Source organism: Periophthalmus magnuspinnatus, chromosome 9 (genome assembly GCF_009829125.3).
Source record: "Periophthalmus magnuspinnatus isolate fPerMag1 chromosome 9, fPerMag1.2.pri, whole genome shotgun sequence".
NCBI lineage: Eukaryota > Metazoa > Chordata > Actinopteri > Gobiiformes > Gobiidae > Periophthalmus > Periophthalmus magnuspinnatus.
The window spans coordinates 26,772,343-26,788,218 of NC_047134.1; the positions used below are offsets into that span (position 1 = coordinate 26,772,343).

At 41.1% G+C, this 15,876-nt stretch overlaps 1 protein-coding gene across 1 annotated transcript; it reads right to left on the reverse strand.

The window, feature by feature from the left end:
- Positions 1-102: 102 nt before the first annotated feature.
- Positions 103-13,441, reverse strand: hspb8 (heat shock protein b8). The gene is made up of 3 exons (XM_033973335.2): positions 12,729-13,441; positions 10,004-10,067; positions 103-1,619 (listed from the first exon to the last, which is right to left on the reverse strand). Exons 1-3 carry the CDS (start codon positions 13,174-13,176, stop codon positions 1,445-1,447), a joined length of 687 nt encoding a protein of 228 aa, XP_033829226.1. The 5' UTR covers positions 13,177-13,441; the 3' UTR covers positions 103-1,444.
- Between the last annotated feature and the right edge of the window lie 2,435 nt (positions 13,442-15,876).

Consider the following 15,876-nt stretch of genomic DNA (forward strand, 5'->3'; position numbering starts at 1 on the left):
CCTCGAAGGTGGAAAAGCGCTATGTAAAAATGTGATCTTTTACCAAATTGCGTAGAAACCAGGGACCACCTTTGTTTAAACCAGTAAACAGACCAAGCTTTTGATTTAAATGTTGTTATTTTTTATTGATTTTCACATTTAATTATGTTTAGTTTGCTGAAATTTGCTGAAAACAACTGGAAAACAATACAGTCCGGTCACCAAACTAGATGATGTACTGTAGATGCTTTGATAACGCTGATGGAAAGGTCTATCCGTACAACACTAATGAATTTCGTTGAATATTTATTTACATACACAGACAGTATATATAAGAGTGTTGCGTGACTCACAACATTCATAACTGTTAAACTGAAACTAAGTGAATGCAAAGATATAAAGGCACAGTGAAATTGTTCCATTAAAATTCCATTTGAAAAAGTCGTTTATTTCTCTTCTGTTGGGAACATGAATTAGCCGTCTAAGTAAATGTTTTTATTTTTTATATATACATACACAAAGCAATAACTTGCACCAATAAACAAATTAAATCAGTGGTTTTCATTAAATAATGCGACACAAATTGTATAATGGGGAACTGCTTGATAAAAATTCGTATGGTTTTATCTAAATTCATGTTAACAAAACACCAAAAAGGAAAAATACAATGGCATTCGATTTTTGAAACAAGTAAGACAAAACTTGCATATTTGTAGACAAAAAGACAAGGCAAATTGGTGATCTAACCTTGACATAGTACAACCCTCTGCAACGCAACTGTGCCAAGACTTCATTATCAGACAATGGTACATTTATATGACCAGTAAAAATCTGATTAATAGAATAATCCACAATAATTATCAGATTTTTGGTGTTTACTGTTATTTGTATACTCTTTGCCAGATCAGTTTGCACATTTACGCATAACTTTCCCTGGCAAAACCCGCGCAGGTGTGAAAAATCCAAAAGAAATCAGTTTATAGATGTTTACATGACAATTCAATATCTGATAACTGCAGAAAAGGGTGACCAGATGTCCTTAGTATCCCCTATCCCAACAGATTTATCCAAAAAACACTGGTTTGTCCCAGTTTTATACAAGAAATGCCGCCTTTTTTGATCAATTTGACCCCCACCAACAGTAAAGAAAGCAATATATTGTCATTTGTACAGCTAAAATATAGAAAACCGTGATTGAAAATGAGCATAAATCAAAAACTGCACCTACAAAAGTCTCTCAGATTATATCCTGACCCACAAGAATGTCGAGAATGGACAGTGTTTGAGTTCTCTTTATACCAACCATCCCAACTCAGATGTGTCCCAGTTTTGAATTTTGAAACTCTGGTCACCCTACTCCAATAATCAGATAACGATCAGATTGCACTTAACAAAATGGCCTATATGGTTCTAACAGTTGCATGTCTGAAATGTGCGGTGCTCATGTGTCTGGCCATGTTATCGGTTAAACCATGGGTGCCTCTGGAGGTGGAGAGGGCTCGAGGTGCTCTGTTTCCCCGGGCAGCAGGTCCTCGTTGCTGAAGAGGTGATAGGGAGGAGTCTGTCGTGCTTCGATGATGAGTACGCCCTCTGGTGACAAGGAGGCGAACACTGTCACTGGGTCCACGTCAATGGGGATTCTGCAGAAAGAAAAGAAACATGAAATATACTGTTATCAACTTGCTTTTTTACCAACAAAGACTTTGAATTAATTTTGTCTTATAATTGTTTATGCTCATGTTATGTTCGGGCACTTTTCGTTCTGTATATTTTTTATTGCCAATATTTTTGTATGATTTTTCCCATTTTTTTTGGCCATATTCATTTCCGTATATATTTTTTATTTTTAATTTGTTGTTAGTTAATTTAGATTTTTTGCCTATTTTTTTGTATATATTTAGTAAAGTATTTTTTTTGTAATCTTGCTCTTGGTCCTCCCTCCCCTGTCAAGATACACGTTCTGAGCCTTAGCTTTTTGTAGGTCTAACTTCTTTTTGTTTGATCTGGTGAGTCCGGACGTCCTGTTTTTCTGTTTTTGGACAATGGTCTTTCGCCTTTGTTACTTTGGTGTTTTTTTTGTTTGTTTTTTCTTGGGGGAGGGGGGTTCTTAAAGGTTATTTTCCATTCAAAACAGAACATCATCAAAAAATCTAAGTAAAAAAAAAAGTAATAAAAAACACTGAACTCCTAACTTTGTTGCTTGTGTCCTTAATAAATATGTTTTGGTCTACTTTTGAATCATTAAACTCAACACTGGGTTATAACTGCATGTGGTAGCATTAAGCAAAGTACTGCAAACAACTCTTAAATCACTTTCCCAGGTTACTGCTGAACCGAACCAAATTTATATGCAGTACTGAACTACATGAGGACAGAATAATATAGAAATTGATTTGTTATTAATTATCCAGCTCTCCAACATTGTTCTTAAAAGTCAATCAAGCATTATTTACTACTCAAACAGTCACATTACTGCTAGATCAAGAGATTGTGAAGCAGTGAAGTCTAATGCTCAATGATATGGTTGGGTTTTTCCAATTGACAGCATCACAGTAATGGAAGACTTTGTAAGAAGATATTTGGATTTTTTTTTTTATGTTAAATGGCGCTGATTCAATGTCTGTATTGTTTATGTTCATGAAATCAATAATACAAGTAGAGATAGACTGATATTTGGACTTTTTTCAGTATTGGCCATGAAAAAACCCATATCGGTCGATCTCTAACTAAAAGACATTTTAATTTTGTGTTTGAAAAGACTAAATAAATTCAAAAGTGATCAATATGAGGAAAAAAAATGGTGATACGTTTTTCCCCGTATCACCCAGCTCTAACTGCTAGTCAACAGGATGCAATTTAATCTACCCAGAAACCACTGCTTCTTACAGACTCACAGAACCAAAAAGAGAAGATGTTAACAACAAGAAAATGAAAGTTTTGCCACCCAAGCAAATGCACTATTTTTGTGATAGTATCTTATACGTTGGAATTGGATACAACAACATCGCTTTCTTACCGTGTTGACATTTTAACAGCATTTTTCTTATATTGCGTGGCTAAAAGTGAGGATTTGAGACACTAGAAACTAAAACTTTACTTGGCAGAACGCGCTTGTGTGCACTCAGAGCATGTTAAAAGCACAAGTGGGAGGACCAGAATCGGGGGAGCAGGAGCGCACACAGCCTGAAGATACTGGAGTTTATTTCCACTCCCAGGTCAGACTACACTGTGACATCTCTCCAAAAGTCTTAAACTAAACTTTTCTAAACACCAATCTTTTTTATCGGCACTTTATCAATTTCCAGAGAGAGGACCAAGTGTCAGTGACTATTTTTTATTTTATTTTGACAGTTAAATATAATATACTGCTGGAGTTCTTTCAATTATCACAGCTCTTCTCACAGTCAGGAGATGGTGCTTCCATTAAAAGCACAAAAAAGCAGCGGAAAACGGGAGCTTGCGGTTCTCATGCAGGTGTAGGCTGTGCATCCAATTAAAGTCGGTCTGCCAATCAAACATCGCACCTGTACCTCCATCTGTGCGTGCGCTACCAGTCACATGCACAAGCGATTATTCGACATTAGGCATTTCCTCCCTCTTTTCTGTCACTTTTTGGACAGAAAGTCTCAGATTTTCCACAGCCGTTTTGTGATAATTGGCTTCCCAAACTTGCGGCGCGCAGGATTTGCGGCATTTTGATGGACACCAGCCAAAGTGACGGTGTATACGAAGAAAATGTTGATCCGCTTTACCAGACGCCATTGTGAGGAATGAGAGCGTATAATAAGGGGAAGATTGGAACTTAATTATCACAGAGTGCCCACGTTTGTTTACCTTTTTAAAGATGGCTGCAGTGTGTTCAGTATAGAAGAAGCGTATCTGTTGTAGTGTTTTTTTGACCAGATTAGTCCTGGAACATTTAATGGCTTTACCCTGCGGAGACAGAGCTTTTTCTGTGGTAGCATCCAGAATATGAACTCTGCCTGTCAGATCCTCTCAGTCTTTAACACAGTTTTAGAATAGACTGAAAATCCAGCTCTTCTCCCTGGCATTTAATACTAGTTAGACAGAATATCTTAGTGTTTTATTGTACTTTTCCAATGTATGGTATTTTTTATTTATTGTTGATGGTTATGTGAAGCATGTTGGTCGTCTGAAGTAGTTTTAAATGTGCTATATAAATAAATTTGAACTTTGGCTATAATATTCCACAATATGGCATGAAACTTCTGTAACTTTCCATTTCCAGGTAACTTTCCATCAATTTAAATCATTAAACCAGATGAATTTAGTATCAAGTTTGCAATGGACATGCTGCTACTTTTTCTTTTAGACATTCTTCACTCATATTTTTTGCCAGCAGAGGGCACCAAACACATAATCCAAGCAGGTTCAGTGAAAAGTCGAATTGTTGACTGTTAACTTTTGGTCTACGCAACCTTACCGACATGGAAAGAATGGATTTTTTAATGTTGATAACTCATGCTAATTAAAAAAATGAATCTAATCTACTAATATTTAACCTCGAAATCCTATGGTGTGAGTATAACTTTGTAGATAAAATTTAGCATTTACTCTACTTGATATTAGCAGAACGTTTACCAAAGGGTCGCCATGGTTCATATCTAGAGTAGCTTTAAATTCCAATCAGATTACATCGTGTACTGACCGCAACTCACTTGTCGATTTAAATCTACGTTCGCTGTTAAGAGAAAATGTGTGCCAAATTTGGAACACGTCTCTCGCAACCACAGAGGTGCACGAGTCCAGAGACACCCTCTTCCTTCTCCGACAGCACGACCATATATGGGTGTGCAGCGGGCTTAGTGTGAGCAGCCGTGTGTCTTTGTAAGTTAATATAAACATCAGTTTGACCCGGCCGTGTTTCTTCAGGCAGACGCTGGTTTAATTAGAGAAAGCCCTGCGCTGTAAATCCTCACGCACATGTTGGGTTTCCGTGCTTGTTGAGGACATTACATCGACCTCCATTCATAGGGTTGTCAAATGTATCAAAAATCAGATACTAATTGATACTAAAACGAGTATCGAAGCTAGATACTCATTTGAAAAGGTATCGATATTAAAAAAAGTCACATTCAAAGGACAGAAATGAACCTTTAGAATGATCTTGAGCTGTATCAGAACAAATACAAGATGTCTGTTTATCTATAACTCTATACTCAGACCCAAAACAAACAGGAACAAAGAGAACAATAGGGGTCCATTAAGAGTTGAATAGGGTCATTAAGGCTGAAACTGGAGACAATAGCTGTGTACAGTTTCAGTGTAGTTAGCCCCTCCCTTCAGATAGATATAAAGTAGTGTCCCCCAGCAAATCTGACCAGAACTGAAGAAGCGGCTTGGATGAGCAGTTTTTTCCATTTGACAGATTTAAATTTCGTCTTTTGCTATCAACAAGTACATGACCACACAGGACTAGTATACGCCCATGGACCACTATGGACTTGGTAATATAAAAGAAAGTACTAGCATTTAATGCTGAAAATCACATTATATTGTCTAAATAAACAATGTTTTAAATTATTCAGGTATAGAAATTGGTATTAGTATCAAAATTGAGTTTAAAATTCTAGTATGGTGACAAAGCTGTTTCCTGGAGACTGATGCTAGCCTTTGCCATAGTCTACTTGTGTTGCCATAGTCTACTTGTGTTGCCATAGTCTACTTGTGTAACCTTAACCTATTTTTACCCATATCTGAAATATAAACCACGTCGTTGATCTAATAAAAATGATTTACGTCATGGAGACTTGATTTGTGTGTACAGATTTTAGTCCCCACACTGTCAGAAAAACCCACACAAACACACAAGTGCATTGAGTTAGACGGTGGACGCTGTACCCAAGAGACCAAGGTCAGGTCAAGTCTATTTATGTGTAGACAAATACAAGACGCCGTGGTAATAGAAACACAGCCCAAACCAAGGTATGAGCGTAGCGATAGTGGTTGGGGTTGAATATGAGGCGAACATAAGTGGAAAGATATCGAGGGCGTGATAAGCACAAGGAAGTGAAAGCGCACTTGAAGGTCTGTGGAAAATGGTAGAGCGTATATTTCACCTTTTACTTTACGTGGCCGGCCAGAACCACACGCTTTGACAAATCTTTACAAAGACGAGTGGATCTGGAGCTGTGTCCTGTCTAAATGATGCCAGAGGACGTGATTGACCAATCAGAGAGACGCATTATCCGTTCACGTCAAAAAAACAAAGCAAAAACATGGCTGCTAACATGTAGAAAAGGGGAAAAACTACATAAAGGACGGAGAAACTACATGGATTTTTGCAGAACCAAAAATTTACTCACCAAACTCCTACTTATCTCAGGTAAAAGAAGTGATACATTTTGTTCTGAATGTTACAGCAACTTTTGAGAGGAGACGTCGTACGCATTTGAGAGATTAGCGGAATTAGCGGCTATGGTTGGATTGTCTCAAATTAGGATGGAGGATTTTCACCCTCTATTGTCTAGTTCCAGGCCTTTCTGGATTCAAACAGAATAGACGACACTGCACATTGAGATACAGTTTATGAAAGAGCTCTAGCCACCAAATTTTAACTGTGATGGCAGTGCTAAGTTAGAGAACTGACTAACCTCAGTATGTCATTTGAAGATAGCAACATGACAACAGAAAAAAAACAAAAAAATAAAACAAGTTGGAGGCATAATCTCTCACAGATCTATGATTCCATTGTCAGACCCAAAGCAAACAAAAAGAACAATAGGAGGGCCATTAACGGTCAAATAGCGCCTTTAAGGCCGAAACTGGAGACAATAGCGGTTTACAGTTTCGTTTTGTGTAGTTAGCTACTCCCGTCAGATAGATATAAAGCAGTATCCATCAGCAATCTGACCAGAACTGAAGAAGTGTCTTAGAGGAGCAGCGACTTGTCGAGTTGACAGATTTAAACTTCGTCTTTTGCTATGGATCAGACCTGGACTGAGGGATACAGGGGGGAGAGGGATGCAGACATAATTGCAAGCCCAGTTGTTGCATTTAGATTTAAAGGCTATACATTTTGCCAGCATATTTGCTACGCTATGTACCCGCTTCAATTTTTACATTTTACAATTTATGCTAGATATGAAGAGGTAGGAACTTTTATAGGCATATTACTTTTTTAACTGTGTGAAAGAAGTTGTACGTGTAACCTGACTCAATACTAAAACTATTCAAATGATCATAACTATATACTCTTTTTAACAAGTATTGATACGGGAGAGCAGATTATATTATTATTATTATATTATATTAACTAAGGAGATTGCGTTTTTCCATGTGGTAATGAAATCGTTCATGCATCAAGCCTTTCTCTCAGTATCACAATTCAGTTTAAAACTTTAGTGCCTTAGCTAAAATGTACACGGACTTCGCGATCATTCCCACTTTTCCACAAAGTTCACTTCCCACTCCATCTTTCAAGGAGCCAATTGGCATGTAGCGGAGTTGTTCTTTCTGACAATGTCAAATCACAGCTGCTGTGTTTCGCGGGACCAGGGTCTCAACCTTATCTGCCCAGCTCGCGGTTTATTTACCACCGGCACATTCTATCGCGCACATCGATTTTGTACGACTGCCAACAAACTGTCCAATGTGCTTTTTTCCCCGGAGCAGAAACAGACAAGACAAGGGGCAGACAAAGTGTGTGTAACTTATAACCTATGAACACACAGCGGTACACTTGGTGCATTCATAAACAGGACGATGGAGGGGGGTAAGTACGTGGTTCTCTACTTCACATTCTGGTGCGTGCTGTTGTGGAGATACATGACCTCCGGTTTGTAAAGTACCTTTGTTCCCTTAAACCGCTCAATATCACGCTGAGATAATAATTTACATATTTAACCCGAGTTGAAACAGAATCTCTCCCCACAGAGCTGGAGAAGGTTTACATGAAACGACAATGTTTGTGCGTTAATGTTTGACCGGTAACACGACTATAACCTAAAAATGCATGGTTTGTTTTTTTGTTATTGTTAATGTGCGGAATAGGCTTTGTCCACAGCAGCATGCTAGCTATCTCACTGTGTCTCAAAGCTAGCAGTCACTTTTATTAAAATTGGAAAACATAAAATAAACAAACTATTCAAAATCAAATTAATTAGAATAAAGACTACTATTATTTTTATATGGAGAATACTTCAGTTTGTGGCTTTGTTTGAATAAGCTATTCATTATTCTTTAAAATTAGCATTAGTGTTAGCATTGAGGCACAAACAAAATATTTAGTGTGACTGTAAAAAAACTCCTAAGAGATACAATTGGACAGGAAGTAGTGACGCTAACAGTGACGCTAACAGTGACGCTAACAGTGATGCTGCCGGTTGCTACTGTGCACAGAGCCAATTCAAAAGGCTAACTCTAATACAGGACTACATGAAGATAGTAATATTGGAGGAGCATTACTGGATTCTCAAAGGATTATAGTCACTCATTTTACAAGAAAAAACAATAAACGCTAAAATAGTGACATTTTTAGAAGGAAAATGGAAGGAATTAAATGTAATCTATGCTCCAATAAAAGCTACGTAAAACGGAATGTAAAACGCTTATTTTATTTGGCTGTTGACTGTCACGTTAACTTCATCATTCAGAAAGCGACTTCATAAACTCGATCACAGATGTGAGAAATGTTAGGATATCGTGTTAACGTACATCATTGGTTGAGCGGTCAGAACCATTGACCCTCAGGTTGGCGGGGCGATTCCAGGTCTCACAGATGAATGCTGTCTTTGTGTCCTTGGGCAAGACACTTAACTCACCTCACCCCCATGTGCTCCATGATGTAAAGCGCTTAGAGTGCCTTAAAGGTGGCAAAGCGCTATATAAAAATGTGACCATGACCGTTTATTAGGTAACGTATTAGACAGTGGTAATGGTTTGGTCATGGTGTCATTAATAGCGAATAATCTTTACATTGTGATGATCTTCTCACAATAATAACAATACTATGAAATAACCATCCAAATAAATGGAATTGTTCTGCCAACCTACATTTTAAGATGGCTGCTCCACCATCTGAGCGTGTCTTATATTGACTAAACTGCACCAAGCCGCTTAAACCGTAACATAAACAGCTTGTTGACTGGATGGCAGTGACTGTCCCATTTAAATGATATGTTCCTCTCAGACAAACAGGAATAATGACAGCGGTCCTATCTCTCCTGTAGTGGGGGATTTGTGTATTGAGGCCAGTTATTTATATATGATCCCCCCCCCCCCCCCACCCCACCCCCCCACCCCCACCTCCCACCTCCTCCAATTCCACCCCCACCCTCTCCGCACACTGCGCCTGTCATCTCCGTCAGGTTGGGCTTGGATCGGAAGCGCAGACCGTCCGAGGGCTTTCCAATTAAAAGGATTGCGATCTGAACTGTGTCGAACGCTCACAACAGCTCACTAATTAGCACGAGAAAACGAGCACAAACCAAGTGACGCGGCGCAGGCTCCAGCCTCGCACCAGCGATTAACGCAACTATTTGAAGCCTTCATCGGCCAATTAAAACACTCCTATGAAGAACCAAAGGAAGCACGGGTCCAAAGCCTACACCGCAACTTCAAGGTTATACTGATGTTATAATCATCTCACTTTTACTGATAAACTTTAAAAAATGTAATAATAATGATAAAATCTGTTTATTGACCTTATTCAGCCACGCCCACTTTTGCTGTAAAGGCGCTTTCTTTGTGGTGGCACTTCTGGTTCAGTGGGAAGTTTCGCTGCTAAAATATGATATAAAGTTGGTTGATTTGTATAAAAATTAGAGTCAGATGTTCAGTGTTTATGTGCAACAAGTCAACACTGCACCGATTCTCTGGGACGCTTTAAAAGAGCTCTTTAGTGCGTATTATTTACTCTCAAGATTGGCGTCCCATGCAAAATAATACAGCCCGACTGCAACTTCCGGGAATAAGGTGAACATTCAAGACAATACGTAGAACCAAACAAAGTGATATGTACTGTTACTGTTTTAAATGTATTGCATAAACTCAATCTACTTACTGTATTTTCTTTGTAAAATTCTTTGTCACTATGCCTCCTTCTTCCTGTTTCTCTTCATGTTTTCCTGTGGGCGGAAAAAAGCACAGTGAATATATCATGATTTCAAAATTCAGAGTAATAAACTGTTACACCCTTTTTTTTAAGTCACATGTTCATCATCATGTTTAAAGTTTTTAGAGTTTAGGATTGAAATTGTGGAGGGATTATGAAAAATAACATATAGACTCATACAGACTGCAACTGATCATACTAATGTTTGCAAACTACTAAGAAAACTACTATTATCTATGCTAATTGTAAAGGGAAATTAAAGGCAAGGCGTGACCCTCTTCTTTGATCCAGGTGATATGAAGGTTGGTGGTTCAAATCCCACTCTTGACATAAACATCACTGGTAGAGATGATGAATACTGTCATTGTGTCCTTGGGCAAGACACTTAACCCACCTGAATGTGTGTGTGAATGGGTGAGTGGTTCTTCTGTAAAATGCTTTGAGTGTCTTAAAAGATGAAAAAGCGCTATATAAAAATGCGATCATTCATATTTATTTGGAGTATTATCTAACACAAACAGGTGTGTCCACAGTACAGTGATAAACCTTCTGTCGACATCCACAAATAGATCAAATAAATGGGAAAACTCAACTTTTTCCACTGCAGCAGGAAAAGATGGGTGGAGGGGGCGGGTGATACCAAAACATTTCATCATTTGTTGTGTAATATTTTACATCACAAGTTTCAATCTTGTTTTTAGTTGTTTGTGTTTCCAGGAATGACCCGGACATCTTGGTGTGACCTTTGGGGGAGTAACTTTAGTTTGTGCGGTCCTGTGTCTGTGGTCTGCTGCAGCTGCTCCAGGCCTAGTAAATGTCACCGCCCTCCACCTCTCTGTGCTACTCTACACCCTCATTCAGAGCTCTGTGGACACAGGGCATTGCTGTGTCATCACAGTGATAACTTTCCCTGATTACAGTTTGTCTGCACATATTTAGAATAACAGAGGTGTGGTTGTTTTTTAGGACAGAAGTGTCAGATTCCTGAGTCATCATGTAATGTAACCCATGAGAGCACAGAGATGAATGCAGCCTCATTCTCAAGGGCTGTTATGAAACTATTTCTCTCTAAAGGCAGCTTTCTGTTTTGTCCAAAGGTTAATCATAATAAATAAGAAACCTGATACTAAATTGCATTCAAAGGGAAAGAAAAACACAGGAGAAGAGTTAAGTGATGTGGCTTGCCCAAGGACACGACAGCAGACTACACTGGAGGAGCTGAATTATTGTTTTGTGTAGCAGAAACAATGGTACAAGACAGCCTAGCTGAGAGGTGCCAATGGAATAATATCTATGCCAGAGCAATCTTAATAAAATGTAAAAGCAAGTTATAGAAGAGTGTTGAGCCCTGAGGCCCGTGTGGCCACTAGGGCAGACCCACTTATAGAACAGGGTCATCTCTGCCCTGCTGCGGGTACCGCTGATGGAATGACCCAACTGGCATACCAACAATGTGGCTATAAACAGCTCTGAGGACTCTGTTTAGGATGGGTATCCCTGGAATCCAAGGGTCTCACCGGACGCAGATGTCTACACCATGTCGGCCTAAGAATCAGACACTGATCTGTGAGGGGCAGGAGGAGCAGAGACTGATCTGTGAGGGGCAGGAGGAGCACACACTGATCTGTGAGGGGCAGGAGGAGCACACACTGATCTGTGAGGGGCAGGAGGAGCACACACTGATCTGTGAGGGGCAGGAGGAGCAGAGACTGATCTGTGAGGGGCAGGAGGAGCACACACTGATCTGTGAGGGGCAGGAGGAGCACACACTGATCTGTGAGGGGCAGGAGGAGCACACACTGATCTGTGAGGGGCAGGAGGAGCACACACTGATCTGTGAGGGGCAGGAGGAGCACACACTGATCTGTGAGGGGCAGGAGGAGCACACACTGATCTGTGAGGGGCAGGAGGAGCACACACTGATCTGTGAGGGGCAGGAGGAGCACACACTGATCTGTGAGGGGCAGGAGGAGCACACACTGATCTGTGAGGGGCAGGAGGAGCACACACTGATCTGTGAGGGGCAGGAGGAGCACACACTGATCTGTGAGGGGCAGGAGGAGCACACACTGATCTGTGAGGGGCAGGAGGAGCAGAGACTGGACGTGTACAATTGTTTCCAGAAGCTTCTCTGCTCTTTGAGCTTCACTGAGCTGTTGTCACAGGCTGTGGTCTAAAAGCAGCACAGGAACAAGTGAGGAGTGAGTCTGCAGGAATCTGAGACAGGTGTGAGAGCTCTGCCAGCGGCTCCATGGCCACAGTCAGGACTCTGCTCTGCTGCTCTGAGCCACGCTGTGTCAGGGGCAGATTAAAGCAAATACTGCCAGGCAGCCCATCTTTCATTTCATTAGCACTTGGTTTTGTGGTCTGTGATTTACCAGCACCAAAATCTTTAAAAGATTTTTTTTACAACCCACAAAACTAAAAATACTCACACAGCTTAAACACGTCTTATTATTACTCAGCTGTCATCCCTGGAGTTAAAACTTTGAACGTCATTAGACCAATATAACAGTGAAATATGTGTTTGACTTATGATCAGTCTTTCAGTAGATGGACAGATTATACATGTCTATAGGGCACACTTAGACTCCATCTCGGCCTGACCTCAGGAGGAGGTCCAGCCAAAGGGCAACAGGTGGACGCCGTTAACAGAAGTTATGAAATCACTCACCTGACACTTCCACAAACCCGTCTCGGGTTTTCACGTGCAGCTCCTCTGGCTTGAAGCTGTGCACATTGACGCACACTTTCCACGGCTCTCCGTTGGTTGTGGTGGGGGCGTTATGTGACGAGGGCTCCCCGTATCTGCTCGTGTACATTGTGGGTCCTCCCGTGGACGTGCGCGCGGGAAAACCTGTGCGTAAACCGCCACTGAAAGGCATCGGTCCTATCCGCGTGCTGAGGCGGCCGGGCCGTGCCCAGCCAGGCCAGTCCATAGCGAGGTCATCGGGAAACGGAGACATCCCAAAGTCCTCGTTCATGAAGCGGGACGCGAGAGACTGGTCTCTGAACGGGGACTGGTCTCTGAACGGGGACTGGTCCCTGAACGGGGACTCGCTGAAAGGGTCCCGGGGAAAGCGCTGACGGCTCCCCATCGTGTAGTAATCTCCCTCAGCCATGAGTCAAAAGTTCCAAATGGAATAAAGTATGAATCAAGCAGCTCGCAGTAAAACTTTTCAAACTTTTACGTCCTCGGAGTTGAGTTGCGCATCACCTTTACGCACGCGGTCCTCTGCTGATCCCACCGCTGTTTACTCCAGGCCTGTGGCCTCTGCTCTGGCTGCGCCTTATATACTGCGCGCAGATGTCCCAAACGATGTGTCCACGCAGGCAAGTGTCGGGAAAGTGCTGGGGTGATCTGGGAGTACAGGCGCACTGCAAAAAGAGCTGATTTCATAACCAATGACACGATGACCCTCTGACTCCGCCCCCTCACTGTAAACTAAACTCCTCTCTAAGTTCTGCCCCCAATAAATCATTAACTTTACTTTTCAAACTTAATTAAAATGTGGACCGTCAGATCTGACAATTAATTAGTTATAACCGTGTATTGGTACATGATAACACAGATAGAAGCTAAAGCTGTAGTTCTTATTAAAACAATGTTTGAATCCTAAATCAATATTGAAGTTACTGCCAAATAACTAACAAATATCATGAGTCCTGTGGATTTGTTATATTTTCATCACATGCTGCTCTATTCTACATTTTGAGGACTTTTTCCTCATTCGGAAGATATAATGTTTAGTTTGAATTGTTAATCACTATGGCAACAATCCTCATTTTTCATCATTCTGTACCCATGGTTTCAAACATGAACATTCTTTTACAGTGTACATGTGACAGCTGATGCAGGGCGGGCCTTCTCTTGCCCAAATAAAGTTGTGTGCTGCTGTCAGTCAGCTGCTGTGACCCCCTCCTCTGTGTGACTCAGTGTTTTATATTAACTCTTCGGTCATAGTGCCTTGGAGAAAGCTGTTTTACGTCATTCAGCTGCTAATATTACAAGTGCAGGTGCATGATGCTATAGACTGTAAGAAGAAGAAGACGGCAGGCGGTTCAAGATAGAGGATGATTTTATATCGCTTGTTATTCTCAACACGCAGTGACAGAAGGGGTCAGGGACAGCTCCAAGTGACACTTTGTTTACCATCACCCGGCCGACACAGATCAAATCAGGACAGAAAGAAAGAAATATGGTTCTTGATACAGAAAATAGAAAATCGTGAGTTTGTTTTGTTTTATACCCAAACACTGGTGCACTATGGCTGTAAGAGCTGGGCCCCTCAGACTCTAGTACAGGTGTCACCAACACGGTGCCCGCGGGCACCCGGTCGCCCGCAAGGACCACATGAGTCGCCCGCGGGCCTGTTCCAAAAATAGCACATCTCATAGAGAGCTGCGTCTAAAAATTAATTTTGTTCTGTTGCTATTATTTTTTTAATCACACTTGTATGTATATAGATTTAAAAAATACTATCTTAAAAATACTTTAAGCCTTAAAGTATTTTTAAGATAGTATTTTTTAAATCTATATACATACAAGTGTGATACTGCCCATAGGTAAATATTGTGCGCGTTAACCTTAAAGTTTAAGGTTAACGCGCACAATATTTACCTATGGGCAGTAAAGTAGAGCTTGTGGGATGTGGAGAGTAAGCTAGCGGGCGCTGTATGCACTTTCGTACCCCAAAAACATGGCAGAAAAAAGAAAGAAAACGTATCTCTTTCACAGTGAATGGGAAGAGGAGTTCTTTTTTACGACTGTAAAAGAAACCTGCGTGTGTCTGATTTGCGGGACGACCGTGGCGACAGCAAAACGGCACAATGTGGAGAGACATTTCAATACGTGTCACAAAAGCTACCATGATAAATATCCACCTGCAAGCGCCCTACGGGCAGAAAAAGCCCGTGAGCTAAAGACCGCTCTGGGTAAGCAACAGTCTTTTTTTACGAGGCCGGCCAAAAACTCACAAAAAGCAACCGAAGCCTCGTTTAGAGCTACACATTTTCTGATCAAGAAAAAAAAGGCATTTACAGATGGAGAAGTTGTCAAAGAAGCGATGTTATTAATTGCTAACACTGTATTTAAAGACGAGAAAAATGGAAGCGACCTAATCTCCACTCTTTCCGACGTCCAACTGGGGGCATCTACGATGGCAAGACGAGTATCAGCTATGTCCAGTAACTTGGTCGATCAGTTGGAGCAGGATCTGGCGAAGTGCAAGTGGTTTAGCCTCCAGTGCGATGAGTCCGTGGACAGCAGCAGTACAGCGCAGTTATTGGTTTTTATCCGGATGGTGTTTAATGATTTCTCCACAAAAGAAGAACTCCTGACACTACTGCCCTTAAAGACAACTACGAGAGGAGTTGACATTTATAACACGGTGAAGGAGTTTTTCGTGCAGAAAAAGGTGCCATTGGAAAAGCTGGTAGCGGTGACAACAGACGGGGCTCCTGCTATGGTCGGCCGACAGACAGGTTTCATCGCTCACTGTAAACGTGACCCAGACTTCCCCAAATTTCTGCATTACCATTGCATCATTCACCAGCAGGCGTTGTGTGCGAAAGTGATCGGCTTTGGGCACGTGATGACTCCCGTTGTGAAAATCATAAACAACATCCGCTCCAAAGCAAAGCAGCACAGGATTTTCAAGGTACTATTAGAGGAGATGTCAGCAGAATATGGGGACCTACTGCTACACACAGAAATCAGATGGCTCAGCAGAGGACGAGTTTTGCATCGTTTTTTGTCTCTTTTGCGTGAAATCAAAGAGTTCATGCAGTCCAAAGGCGAAGATGTCTCACTGCTAGAGGAC